Here is a 13827-nt window from a genome sequence, read left to right on the forward strand (position 1 = left end):
CAAAACTACATGCTTCTGGAAAGCAAGGGAATGCATCTTTTTATGTTCTCTATTTTACATATACAATATAAAACAGTATGGATATGGATAATGGTCAAATTTGAAGTTGTGTTTGGAAAGAAGGGAGGATAGGCAATCAAAAATATCCACTGCACTTAGCATAAAAAGAGATAGCCCTTAAGACAAACAACGTCAGTCTTATCTGTTCTCAGATTACTGTTATATTTTTTTCCTTTATGCTGAAAATGCATTTTACACCTACTTCCTCCATTGCCTCTTCAGTCACTAACCTCTTAGCCCCTTTTTATCTGGGCGACAGGGATGGATTGCAAAAGTCATGAGGAAACTTTGAGGGGTGTTGAATATGCGTATTATCCTGATTTTGGTGATGGTTTCACGGACGTATGACTGAAAACGGATCAAATTTTACACTCTAAATCTGTGCATGCAGTTCATTGTATGTCAACTTATACCTCCATGAATCTGTTAAAAACAGTTAAAACTGAGCCCTGCATACAGGCTGTTTTTTTTTTTTTTTTCACTACTGCTTTTGCCTTTTTTTTTTTTTTTTTTTTTTTTTTTTAGGGTGGAGAGAACCCCCTCGTCAAGTCTCCCCCCTTCCTCTGCAACTAACTCTACCATGAAAAACCCTCACAACACCACCTACCTGAGATTTATCACTGAGATCCGGTCCAGACTGCTGGGTGTGTTCTCTCAGCTGTCCGCTAGGGGGAGCATGCGGAGGAGGCCGAAGCCCCTGCTTTCTCTAGCTCAGACCCAACGCCTACACGAACTTCCGGCCCTGTTCAGTTCCGCTTCCGGGGGAAATGTACGGGCTGTTGTACGCGTTTCTTGTGGGACTGTGAAGGCTGAGGACCTACCGGCTGGCTGGCCCTTGCTTCGCGGAATTAGGCAGCCGTGGCTGCCTGTTAGGGGAAGTGTATCGGGTTTACCGTTCCTCCTACGGACTTTTCCTTACCACTGGAGCGGAGTAAGAGTGCTGCCATGGCGGCCCCTGCTCAGCCCAAGAAAATCGTGGCTCCTACTGTGTCCCAGATCAACGCGGAGTTCGTAACCCAGGTGCGCTTGGGCGAGTCTGGTGTGTGTGAAGGGAGGAGATGTCGAGGCCCCAAGGCCTGGGGGGTGGGATTTTCCTTGGGACTGGGAGCACCCAGGAGGCATTCGTTCGTCGCTTCGTTCACTTGTTTCTTCGCAGAAGAAACAGCACCCTAGCCTATTTGAGACTGGCAAAGTTTCGTAGCAGAGATGATGGCTAACAGAGGGCGGAATAGGGTTTTTCTTAGCCGTAGTATAACCTAGGCTTTGAGTGGAGTGATGAGAGCCTGACAAGACACCTGCTCCAAGTAGATGCATCTGTGACGAGAGCAATCGTTTTATCCGAGAACGTGCATTTACAACCTGTTTACTGTGTTGCATTGTGAACCGCGGTTGGCTGTAATTAGGGAAACAACCCTAACTCAGCAGCATAACTAATCTTTACATTTATATGTAAAGATTACTTTACATCTATTAGCTCAGCAGCATAACTAATCTTTACATTTTACATGTTTCTATTCTAAGTATCTTTTAAATCTGTCTGCTTCTCTGTAGACTAAGTCAGGTCGCCCTTGTTTTCTCTCTGGACTTAGGCATCCAAATCTTTTGTCTTTCCTCTTGCTCTCCTCCAGCCCATTCTTCATATTGCTCATATTGCTGTGAGTGATTTTACGCAAATGCAAATCTGATCATATCACTTACCTTCTTAAAATCTTTAAAGAGTCCTAATTTTCCTTAGGGTAATGACTAGGATCCTTTAAAGTATTGGCCTGTGCTTACATCCATTTTTCTCTCTCTTTCTAACTCTGCTTCAGCCACACTGAACTGCCTGTATTTGAATTTGCCATGCTTTTACCTCCTGGTCTTCAGCATTGTTCCTTCTGCTCAGAATCCTCATCTTCTCCCACCTTTCTTTATATGGTTAATTCATTGTCATCCATCTATGTTGCTTTGGAGTAGCTTTCCTGACAACTTTAACTAGATTAGATCTCCCTTTTCCCATTTACCTGCATTTTGTGGTTAAAGCCGTTTATTAGTTTCCTCATCTTAAGAAGTTTGCATTTTACAGAGATGAGTCAGACAAAGGTGCAGTATAGTTTCAAACAGTAATAAGTGCTGTCAGGAAAATGAAACGGTGTTGTGACAGTGATGGGGGTGGGGTGTATGAAAGGCAGTCAGGAAAGTCTTAGCTGAGGTGACATTTGAGCTAAGACCTAACTGCATAGTAGGAGCCAGTTTTGGGAAGAACAGGAAAACAGTCCAGGGAATAGCAAGTGCAAATGCCCTGTGGTGTGAATATCAAGAAGGCCAAGATAGCAAACATAAGAGACAGGAGAGAGGGGCACCTGGGTGGCTCAGTTAGTTAAGCGTCCCACTCTTGGTTTCTGCTCAGGTCGTGGTCTCCCAGTTTAGTGGGTTCGAGCCCCACTTCAGGCTCTGTGCTGACAGTGCAGGGTCTGCTTGGGATTCTCTTTCTCCTCTCTCTTCCCCTCTCCGATTCATGCTGTCTCTGTCTCTCTCAAAATAAATAAATAAACTTTAAAAATGTTTTTAAAAAGTAAGAGAATGGTATGAAATGAGACTATGTAGGGATCAGATCATATACACTTGGAGGCTGAGATAAGTTTGGATTTCATTCTCAATACAGTAGTTTGGGTTTTTTTTTAATTAATTTCTTTAATGTTTATTTATTTTTGAGAGGAGAGAGGGGCTATGCTAAGTGGGAATTGGGAAGAGTTTCTATTTTGAGTGAGGCTGGAGAGTGTTGGGGAGGGCAGTATATTCCTGGGGGTGGTAGTGTCAGAGAGGTCACAGGTTACACCCTAAGGGAAAAGCTGTATCATATATTTACAGTAAGCAGTTTGGATCAGAAGATAGGATTTACATAGTTATTTGGAAGACCCTGAATCATAAAAACAGAGCAGATTCAGTTCTCTTAATGGTATGAGGTAAAGAAAAGATGGCTAGATGTCATAGGCAGTGGAATAAGGAAATGAGACTAGCGTAAAATAACTGAGGGTGAAGTATTTTCTCTCAGGTTGGAGGGTGATTGATAGTTTAGTAAGGTATCACGTAAGTGGGCCGTTACTTTACTGGTTTGGAGAGACTTCCTCAAGACCAGTGTCCTCTCTGCTTGAAAGGCCCTTTGAGTGTGTTTACTGTGATAAGTGCTTAGCTATAGAAGCAAAGAAGACACGGGTCCCATCTCATAAGTGTTCCAGTTAAGTGGGCAGGAAAGCTAGATAAGCAATCAAATAATAATACAGAAACACAAGACTATTCAGTAGAGTTCAGAAGTAATTATCACCATCAGGTAGGGTTGAGGAAAGCTTCACAGAAGAGGTAACCATTTCAGATTTTATTTTATTTGTTCATTCATCCATGCACACATGCCTACATGCATACATCAGTCCATCAGCTATTATTTGAGTTCCTCCAATACACTAGACCCTGTGCGGATTCACTTTTTTATGAATATATTGAGTCTTTGTGCTTACTAGAGTTTTCATTTTTCAAGAGATTGTAGTTGAGTTTCTTTTAAAAAAATTTTTTTAACGTTTATTTATTTTTGAGACAGAGAGAGAGCATGAACGGGGGAGGGTCAGAGAGAGGGAGACACAGAATCTGAAACAGGCTCCAGGCTCTGAGCTGTCAGCACACAGCCCGATGTGGGGCTCGAACTCACGGACCACAAGATCATGACCTGAGCTGAAGCCAGACGCTTAACCAACTGAGCCACCCAGGTGCCCCTGTAGTTGAGTTTCTTTAAAAAACATATATTAATAAACCATTTTTTTCTTGAATATAATATTATGCAATACAGCTAAATGTCTGGAAATATTGAATGTATGTGTTTAGAATTCACAATTTCCAAGTGAAACCAAATCTGCTAAAGTATACCAGCTCTTTTATTCTTTGTAATAATCCGCTTATAGATAACTTTTTAGGTTTTGTTACATGTGTCCACTAATCACTTAAATGTTATTGTTTTATACATATAACTGAAGATTTTGAATCTGTTTTTCTAATACTGGCTCAACTCTTAACTAATTGTAATCTTGGGTAGCTCACTTAATCTTTAGGTTCTAGGGTGTTCTTTCTAGGAGGTTCCTGGGTTTTCTTATCTCTAGCTGAAGATATTTGACTGTGGTTATTAATTGGGTCCTACCGTTTCTTTAGTGGTGATTAGAAAAGTATATTTTGTTTTTTAAAATTACAATGACAGAGTGCAGTGCAGGGCCTTACTGGCATTTAGTGGACTGGGGCCAAGGATGCTAACTGGCCTGCTTGCCCATATAGTCCTCTTAGAAAGTAGAATTACTCTATCCCCCAGTGCCTGTAGCGTTTGTTAAAAAATAGCTTATTGATATATGATCTTAGTCTTTGTGCTCGACAATGATACGAACCTGTGACTTATTGTTTATACTATTTACTTTTGCAGTTAGCGTGTAAATACTGGGCTCCGCATATCAAGAAAAAATCACCTTTTGATATAAAGGTAAGTATTTTTGGTTTACAACATTCTTTTTGAATAGGTACGTTCTTTGTATCTCTTTTTTTAAGGGCTAATTCAACAGAAGCATTCCATGATTTCTTTTTAAGTTCAAATTACACTTTTCTAATTATCAGACTAACAATTACTCATCTTAGAATATTTGGAAAATGTAGAAGTTACACATTAGAAAATAAAAATCACTACCCAGAGATCACCTCTATTGTCGTTTTACTGTGTTAAGCTTTTCAGAAATTGTGTGTATAATTTAATTGTTTTCCTGTTTATAGATTCTTAGATTATTTTAAATTTATCATTATTATAATGACCATGTAATGAATATTTTTGTAAATATACAGGAATTTCTGTACAATTTTTGACAGTACATGTAGGATAGAAGATATATTTTTTTTAATTTTTAGGTTGATGAACTGAGATAAAAATTTGTAAAAATGGTGCAAGCAGTGGGAGTTGTTTAGGGTAGAGGATTAGATAACTAAAGACCAGTAATATTTAAATAAGGGAATGGACTTATGGTTCAACTGGAACAATTTAGGATAAATGAAAACAAAAATTCCTAAATGTAGGATTCATTCTCATTGAAATGTTTTGTTTTCTTTTGTTTGTTTTGTTAATTTATTTTTGCTTATTTTTGAGAGAGAGCATATGCATGCTTGTGTGGAGCTGAGGAGGGTCAGAGAGAAAGAATCCAGCACTGCGCTGGATGCAGGGCTTGATCTCACCAACCATGAGATCATGACCTGAGCCAAAAATCAAGAGTCAGACACTTAACTGACTGAGCCACCCAGGAGTCCCTGAAATAGATTCTTAAAAGAGAGATCTTTAAATGAAACAGAGATAACATTGAATGCCATTTAACAAGTATTGACCCTTGATCAACGTAAGTTTGAACTACATGGGTCTGTGTATACATGTATGTATATATACATCCACAGTATAGTACTATAAATGTATCTTTTCTTCCTTATTTTTTTTTAATGTTTATTTTTGAGAGAGAGAGAGAAAAACCAGTGCAAGCAGGGGACGGGCAGAGAGGGAGGGAGACGCAGAATCTGAGGCAGGCTCCACTTTCTGAGCTGTCAGCACAGAGCCTGATGCAGGGCTCAAACTCACGAACCGCAAGATCATGACCCAGCTGAAGTCGGATGCTTAACCAACTGAGCCACCAGGCTCCCCCTTTATGGTTTTCTTAGTAGTGTTTTCTTTTTTCTAGCAGTGTGTAATACAGTATATGCAGTAAGCATACAGTATATGCTATATATATATATACTGTATATAACATGCAGTATATGATACAGTAAGAGTACAGTATATAATATATATAGCATATGAAATGTGTTGTTTATGTTATCTGTAAGTCTTTCGTTCAACAGTGGACTATTGGTAGTTAAATTTGGGGAAAGTCCAAAGTTATACATGAATTTTTGAGTGTGTGGGGGATTGGCACCATTGTTCAAGGGTCAGCTAATGAAGACTCCCTTTAGGTTCTGCCATTGTAAATTGAGTTGTGATGCTTTAGGCACGCTTGGTAAAACTGAACTTAACCGAAAAGTTCTTTTTTTTTTTTTTTCAATTTTTAACACTTTATTTTTGAGAGAGAGCGAGACAGGAGGGGCAGAAAGAGAGAGAGGGGGGCAGAGGATCCAAAGTGGGCTCTGCACTGACAACAGAGAGCCCAGTGTGGAGCTTGATCTCACTAACCATCATGACCTGACCCAAAGTTGGACACTTAACCGACTGAGCCACCCACATGCCCCTTAACCAGAAATTTCTTATTATTTGAGCTTAAATGTTTCATTTGTAAATATATTTTTGTTTTGCCTGCAATCCCTGTATTCGTCGAGAGGTATTCATAAACATGTATGTGTTAATCACTCTAATTACTATCAGAATTGCTTTATTTTATATGCTGTTTGTATGTGTTTGTATATGTTGTCTGGGGGTTCCTAGGGTCATTTTTCACTAATAACAAGAATATTTTAATGATGCAGCTAGATTGAGTTGAACCTAATTGTTAAGATTTTCATCTATTTTTATTTTTTTAATTTTTAAAAAATGTTTTTATTTATTTTTGAGAGAGAGAGAGAGAGCGCACGAGCAGGGGAAGGGCAGAGAGAGAAGAAGACACAGAATCTGAAGCAGGCTCCAGGCTCTGAGCTGTCAGCACAGAGCCCAGCACGGGACTCAAACTCGTGAACTGTGAGGTCATGACCTGAGCTGAAGTCGGATGCTTAACTGACTGAGCCACCCAGGCTCAGCTCTATATTTAGATTTTCAAAGATTATATCCAGATCATTTTAGTTAACACTAGTTATAATACTGAATGAAGTTATGTATATCTGTTTAGAAGAACTTTATTGTAGGTTGGTATTTAAAGATTATGCCTTTCATTTTATTATTTAATTTGAATTTTTATAAAAAGAAAAGCAATAACAGAAATTTTTTCTAAATTGAATAAGACTTGTTTGCCTCACTGTCTTCCCCCCTCTATCACCCACATTTACGTGACAAATAACTTTGAGCAGTTAAAAGATACAGCTAGAGTAAAATATATGACCATGTTAAAGGACTTCATAATTTTACAGTAGGATTTTTTTTAAGTATTATTAGTAGCACTTCTGTTACTTCTGCTGGTAACTGTTGTTAAAGACTCACCATATGCCAACATTTGCACTAAATTCTTTACATGTGGTATCTTATTTATAGCAACCCTGTGGGATACTTCGTGTAGATACTTTGTGTAGCAACCCTGTGGGATACTTTGTGTAGATCCTTTTTGTAGATTGGGAAAGTGAGCCTTAGAGCTGTCCTAGGCAAGGTTTCTAGCTATCTGCAATGAAAATGGGTGATTTGAACCAGGCTTCCAACATCAATGCTGAATTCTGAAGTATCACAGCATCCTGGCCTCACTAACCCAAAAGAATTGAAATTCTGAGGCTTTATTGTGTGTATTTGGAAAACCAACTTGTAATCTGCTTCTTTTATGTCTTCACACTTCTAGTTTAGTGTCTGGCTTTTGAAAGTACATTGTTATCATTCTTACATGGAGTCTGATAACATACACTTTTAAGTTTTTTAAAATATTCTTATTTGTGAAATTTTATTTTTCCTAGAAATATTATGAATAAGTCATCTTAGACGTTCACAATAGAGCCACCTTGAACATACCGTTTAATGATTGTTTCTAGGAATCTTTTTATGTAGACATATTTTATTTATCTTCTTCTACAACTTTGCTTTCTGTTATTTTACATTTTGAGGAATGTGATGAGATTATAAAGATCTCTTAATTATTATTTCAGTAGTATTTGATATCCTAAACCAACTTATTTTGTGTAATCTCAGTAACTCAGTAATAGAAAACTATCAATTTAGGATAAAAAAATGTTTGAAATATTAAACATTTTTATATTTTTGATAACAGGTCATTGAAGATATATATGAAAAAGAGATTGTCAAATCGAGGTAAGAATGAGTTTAATTTTCATACATAGGGATTAGGTGGGATCAAATTGGATCTCTTCTGTATTTCTAAGCTAAATGGGATCATAACTTGGACCTTTTATTTTTCTGTTAGATTTTGTTATCAGGGAGATGGTGGCTAGAAAAACTTTATATGTAGCTGCTGAAGAGCCATACATTATTTTCTTGCTTCCTAATTTTTGACTTCGTTTACGGGGATTAAATCCCATCAGGTTTATTTTGTTTCTGATGAAACATGAGGGACAGTAAACATGGAGATTTTATTTCAGTTGAACTAATACTAATTTTCTTTGATAAATCTTTTAAAAATATTATTAAAAATTATAAAAGTAAAACATACATAATAATACTTTATACAAAGTAGTAAAATATATGTTTTATAAATGATGTATAGCATATATATAAAATAATAAAAATAAAAAATGAAAATTATATTTGAACAATGTAAAGAAGGAGGTAAGTTTCAAGAAATCTTCCCTATCCTTTAACCCTCAATTTATCTACATATATATCTGTATCTAGCCCCCTCCCTGATTTTTTTTTAAATACAGAAAGATTATACTCTACACACCATTCCATATCGTGTCTTTTTTTTTTTTTAACTAATGTATTTGAGGCATATTTTTATATTTGCACCTGCAGACATGGATGCCCAGTGAGTATCGTGGAAGGACAGTTGACTAAATGTGTTGTTTTTTTTTTGATGTTTGTTTATTTTTGAGAGAGAGAGACAGAGACAGCATGAGTGGGGGAGGGGCAGAAAGTGGGAGACACAGAACCCGAAGCAGGCTCCAGGCTCTGAGCTGTCAGCTCAGAGCCCTACACAGGGCTGGAAACCATGAACTGCAAGATCATGACCTGAGCCGAAGACGGACGCTCAACTGACTGAGCCACCCAGGTGCCCCTAATGTTTTAATATGAAATGAAAACATTTAGGTTATGAATGTAACAAAACTTTAAAATCTCAGATTTGTTATTTTTCATGTGTTTGATTCCTAGAAGGTTAATTTTACTAAATATCGTGAAGGTAAATCCATGTTATTGTCAGAATAAGAGGCTAATTGTTTTTGCTTTAATGATTGATTCGTGAGCATGTAAAAGGAGACAGGGCCAAAGACCATGTTAAAGATTTTGTTTCTTATTTGAAGAATAATGGGAAGCCAGTTAAGAGTTGTAAGCATGATGATGATCTTTTAAAAAAAGAATTTAGAGTTGATAAGAAGCAGGAAATAAGGGTGAGTATTGTAGTAGTTAGGTTCACGATAATGATGGCTTGGATGACGTTTGAAGGTGGAGAAGAGTGCCAAATTGAGATAGAAATGAAAAGACGGTTGCTCGTTGGACTTGGTGGGTTAGGGAAAGGGGGGAATCAAGGGTGACTTCTAAGTTTTTGGCTCAGGTTGCCCGGTGATTAGTGAGTGATTCCATTACTGACTTCTGCTATTGTCATTAGGGCTGGGGTTGGGCATAGATCATAGTCCACTTTTAGAAATGTTGAATTCTAGGTACTAAAGAGCCATTTAGATGGAGATGTAGAATAAGCCATTGGGTATCTCCGTGTAGAGCTCAGAAGAGGACAAGGTTGAGCCTACATTTATCAACTACCATTTCAATGCTAAGGGTACAACAGTGAACATGACAGACAGTCTCTGCTCACCGAGCTTATGCTCTATTTCTAGTCTAGACATATAGGAAATATAGAGGTATATAATGTCAGCAGGTAGTAAGTGCTATGAATTAAAATAAAGTGTGTTTAGGGGCTCCTCCTGGGTGGCTCAGTTGGTTAAGTGTCCAACTCTTGATTTTGGCTCAGGTTATGATCCCAGGGTCGTGAGATCAAGCCCTGTGTTGGGCTCTATGCTGGGCATGGAGCCTGCTTAAGATTCTCTCTCTCCTGGGGCGTGTGGGTGGCTCAGTCAGTTGAGCATCCAACTTCAGCTCAGGTATCACAGTTCATGGTTTCGAGCTCCACGTCCGATTCTTTGCTGACAGCTCAGAGCCTGGAGCCTGCTTTGGATTCTGTGTCTCCCTGTCTCTCTCTACCCCTTCCCCATTCACACTCTGTCTCTTTCTTTCTCTCAAAAAATGAATAAGTAAACTTAAAAAAAAGAAGTGTGTTTAGGGTAGTGACAAGGGCTTTTTTAGATTGAATGATCAGGGGAATCCTCTGAATATATGAACATTTGAGCAGGTATTTAATTTAACATATGTCTTATTGGTCTGGCATTGGGTATGGATGAAATTGCCTGAGAAAACTTAAATGAATGGGTAGATAAATTCTAGGATTCTTTTTTCTTACATATTAAGGATATACCAATCTGAAAATTATCTTGGACCTTCACAACTAGTTTTCTGTCTTTTTCAGAACAGGCTTTTATTCCAGTGGATAGTAATTGCTTGTTTTTTGTTTGTTTCATTTAACTTTAACTATTAATATTTCTTCCTTAAAGATAGTTTTTATGTAACTAATAACCACTGCCAGTGATTTATAAGTTATATATTTGGCTACATTATTTTTAATTGCTGAAGGAAGTAACTTGTTGGCCAGACTCACTAGGACTTATGGCTCTCTTAATAGCCATTTTCTCGTCGTGTATACATTGTTGAATACTTAAATGAAAGTAAGCTGATTACATTCTGCTTCCAAATCTCAAAGTTCAAAAAGTTAAATGCACTTCCATAACACAGAAACTATAATGTATATATGTTTTTCATCATGATAAGCATAGTCTTTAATTCCTATCCCTAATGTAAATGATGTTTATTTAAATTTTTAAACGACAGTTTTTTAGACTAGTGCCTGAGGAAGCTGTTTTGCTGAGTTATGTGCTGATAGCATCTTCATTACTGGGGAAATGACTTGATGTAAGATTATTAACTTGTTTGTAGGCTATCAAAATAGGCCACTTATAGCCAGCCATAAGGTACTCTTTAGTATTCTACATTAAGGTTCTTGTAATACACATTTTTGCATATCAACCCTATTTCTAAAGGAGGCATCTGGGAAATAAATCAGTCAGTTCTTAATATTCTCATGGTATAAATGATAACTTTTAGGATCTCAAAAGTAGTAAAATATATTGCCCAATAAGCCATGTGATTGATTCATATTTGCTATCCTTACCATTATCAAATTTGGCAAGTGTGTCTTAACATATTTTCATCTGTTTAATTTTAAAGCCTTCAAAATAATCATAATTATTATTTGTTGAGTGCTTACTATGTGCCAGATTCTGCTCTAAGCACCTTGCATATATAGTAGCTCATTTTTCCTCACGACAACCCTGTGCTACTCACTGTTATTATCCTCATTTTATTGATGAGTAAACTGCAGTACAGAGAGAGGTTAAGTAGCTAGCTCAAAATGTTTCCCAGTTAGAGGAAGAGCCAGGTATTAAATCCTGGTTCTTTGACTCTTTTCCAGTACTATGTTCTTAAGTAGTACAGGGTCTATTGCCTTTTAGAACTCCCCTCACCAGTACACTTTGGTTATGGCTGTTAATTCTGTTACGAATACATCTAAGTGGGTTTTGTACAGGAAAAAAGTGAGTTATTGTGTAGTTTACTTTTGCCCATGTTTATATTTGTTTTCATTTAAAATATTTAAACCCCAGAGGGCCTGGCTGACTTAATCAGAAGAGCATGCAACTCTTGATTTTGGGGTTATCAGTTTGAGCCCCACATGGTGCAGAGATTACTTAAATAAGGAAAACAAAAGACTTAAAAAATGTTTAAACTCCTTTACTATGAAATTTAACACAGAAAAGAGCATAAAACAGAAATGTATAGCCTTCTGAATTATTATCATTCATAACCACCACCAAGGTAATGAAAGCCAACATTTGTCAGCATCCCAGAGGCCTTTTCATAGCCTTTAGCTTTAACACTGTAAAATGTAAGTATGGAAACATGAACACTGTAGTTTTGGTTGTTTTGAATAAATGGAACCACATGGCATACACTCTTTTGTGGCTGACCTCTTTTGTTCACTATCAGTTGTTTTTTTTAATCATCTACTTTATTTTTTATTTGTTTTTTAATGTTTATTTATTTTTGAGACAGAGCGAGACAGAGCATGAACGGGGGAGGGGCAGAGAGAAATGGAGACACAGAATCCGAAGCAGGCTCCAGGCTCCGAGCCGTCAGCACAGAGCCCCATGCGGGGCTCAAACTCACAGACCGTGAGATCATGACCTGAGCCAAAGTTGGACGCTTAACCGACGGAGCCACCCAGGCACCCCTTAATCATCTACTTTATAATAAATCTGGAAATGGGTAGTTCAGAAGTTCATGTGAGGGCCTTCGTCGGCCTTTTCACAGGTGTGGTTTTTTTTGGCTTTCCCTGTATGGTTGCAAGGGGGCTGCCACAACCTTAGACTTCATGTTTTCACACAACCATATCCCAAGAGAAGAAGCAGCGGGCAATTACAATAGCAAAACTTATTGGCAGAAGCATAAAACTCCAAATTTAATGAGTATGGCCAAAATTGCTAGAAGAGAAATTGAGTGTTTTTCAGAGTGTTTTTTGTTTTATCTTGACCCATGACTTCTTTTTTTCTTGTCTAGTCGTCCAGAAATAAATGGGCCACTTTGCCTCTTTTGAGTATGAGGAAACTGGGTCCCAGAGTGTTTAAAAGATGTTGTCAGGGTAACACTGAATCATGACCAGAATACTGTCTTCTGTCTCATGTGCTGGTATTTTTTCTCTCTTTCATCATGAGGTCCTATTTGGCTGATGAAATGAAGCATGCAGTTTTGTGCATATTGGGCACTGAGTGAATTCTGTTCTCCAGCATGCTATTAAAGTGAAGTGTCTGCAGCTGGAAGGAGACCTAGTGTGTCTGACACACAAGATGTTGTATCCACTCAGTGACCTGGCTGGCTGTAGAGGCCAGTACCTTGCCAGTGTTGTATCTTTGTGCTTTTTTGCACAATAAAAACCTGCATTTTATTCTCACTAAAGTTCTGTGACACTGCTTGCTTAGTGAAACTATTTAAGAGATCAGAAGTCAGTGGAACAGGATTTTGACAGGGTAATGGTCTCCTGGCGTATTATAAATTCGTAATGCATAGACATTTAACTTTCTAAGCTGGAGAATATTATCTAGTGGCAGTGTTCTGGTCTGACTGCTTTATTTCCAGTATACAAAATGATAAAACTAAATTAGTGGACATTTGAACCAGCCTTTAGAGAGTTACCTGGTAGCTACAGCATCATTTATGCATGAAGTACAATACTTGTATTAAAAATAGACAGTAAAGAGAGCTAATATTCCTTCCACAATTTTCTTTTCTTTTTTTTTTTTAAATTCAAGTTAGTTAACGAACAGTGTTGGCTTCAGGAGTAGAACCCAGTGATTCATCTCTTACATATGATACCCAGTGCTCATTCTGAAAAGTGCCCTCCCTAATGCCCATCACCCATTTAACTCGTCCTCCCACTTACATCCCCTCCAGCAACCCTCAGTTTATTCTCTGTATTTGAGTCTCCTATGGTTTGTCTCCCTCTCTGTTTTTATCTTATTTTTCACTTCCCTTCCCCTGTGTTCATCTGTGGAGTTTCTCAAATTCCACATATGAGTGAAATCATACGATATCTTTCTCTGACTTATTTCACTTAGCATAATACCTTCTAGTTGTATCCACATTGTTGCAAATGGCAAATTTTCATTATTTTTCATTGCTGAGTAATATTCCGTGGTGTGTGTGTGTGTGTGTGTGTGTGCAGCGCACGCACGCGCGCGCTACACACACACACACACACACACACACAC

The 13827-nt window shown here is 37.8% G+C and overlaps 1 protein-coding gene across 1 annotated transcript in view; it reads left to right on the forward strand.

Moving 5' to 3' along the window:
• AQR (aquarius intron-binding spliceosomal factor) overlaps positions 1–13827 on the forward strand; it is a 104315-nt gene that overhangs the window by 5246 nt on the left and 85242 nt on the right. The window contains exons 2-4 of the mRNA XM_015066413.3: positions 586–1080; positions 4499–4555; positions 7995–8035. Coding sequence (XP_014921899.1) covers positions 1006–1080; positions 4499–4555; positions 7995–8035 — 173 coding nt within the window. The 5' untranslated portion in view covers positions 586–1005. The remainder of the gene's footprint in view (positions 1–585; positions 1081–4498; positions 4556–7994; positions 8036–13827) is intronic.

Source organism: Acinonyx jubatus, chromosome B3 (genome assembly GCF_027475565.1).
Source record: "Acinonyx jubatus isolate Ajub_Pintada_27869175 chromosome B3, VMU_Ajub_asm_v1.0, whole genome shotgun sequence".
Lineage (NCBI taxonomy): Eukaryota > Metazoa > Chordata > Mammalia > Carnivora > Felidae > Acinonyx > Acinonyx jubatus.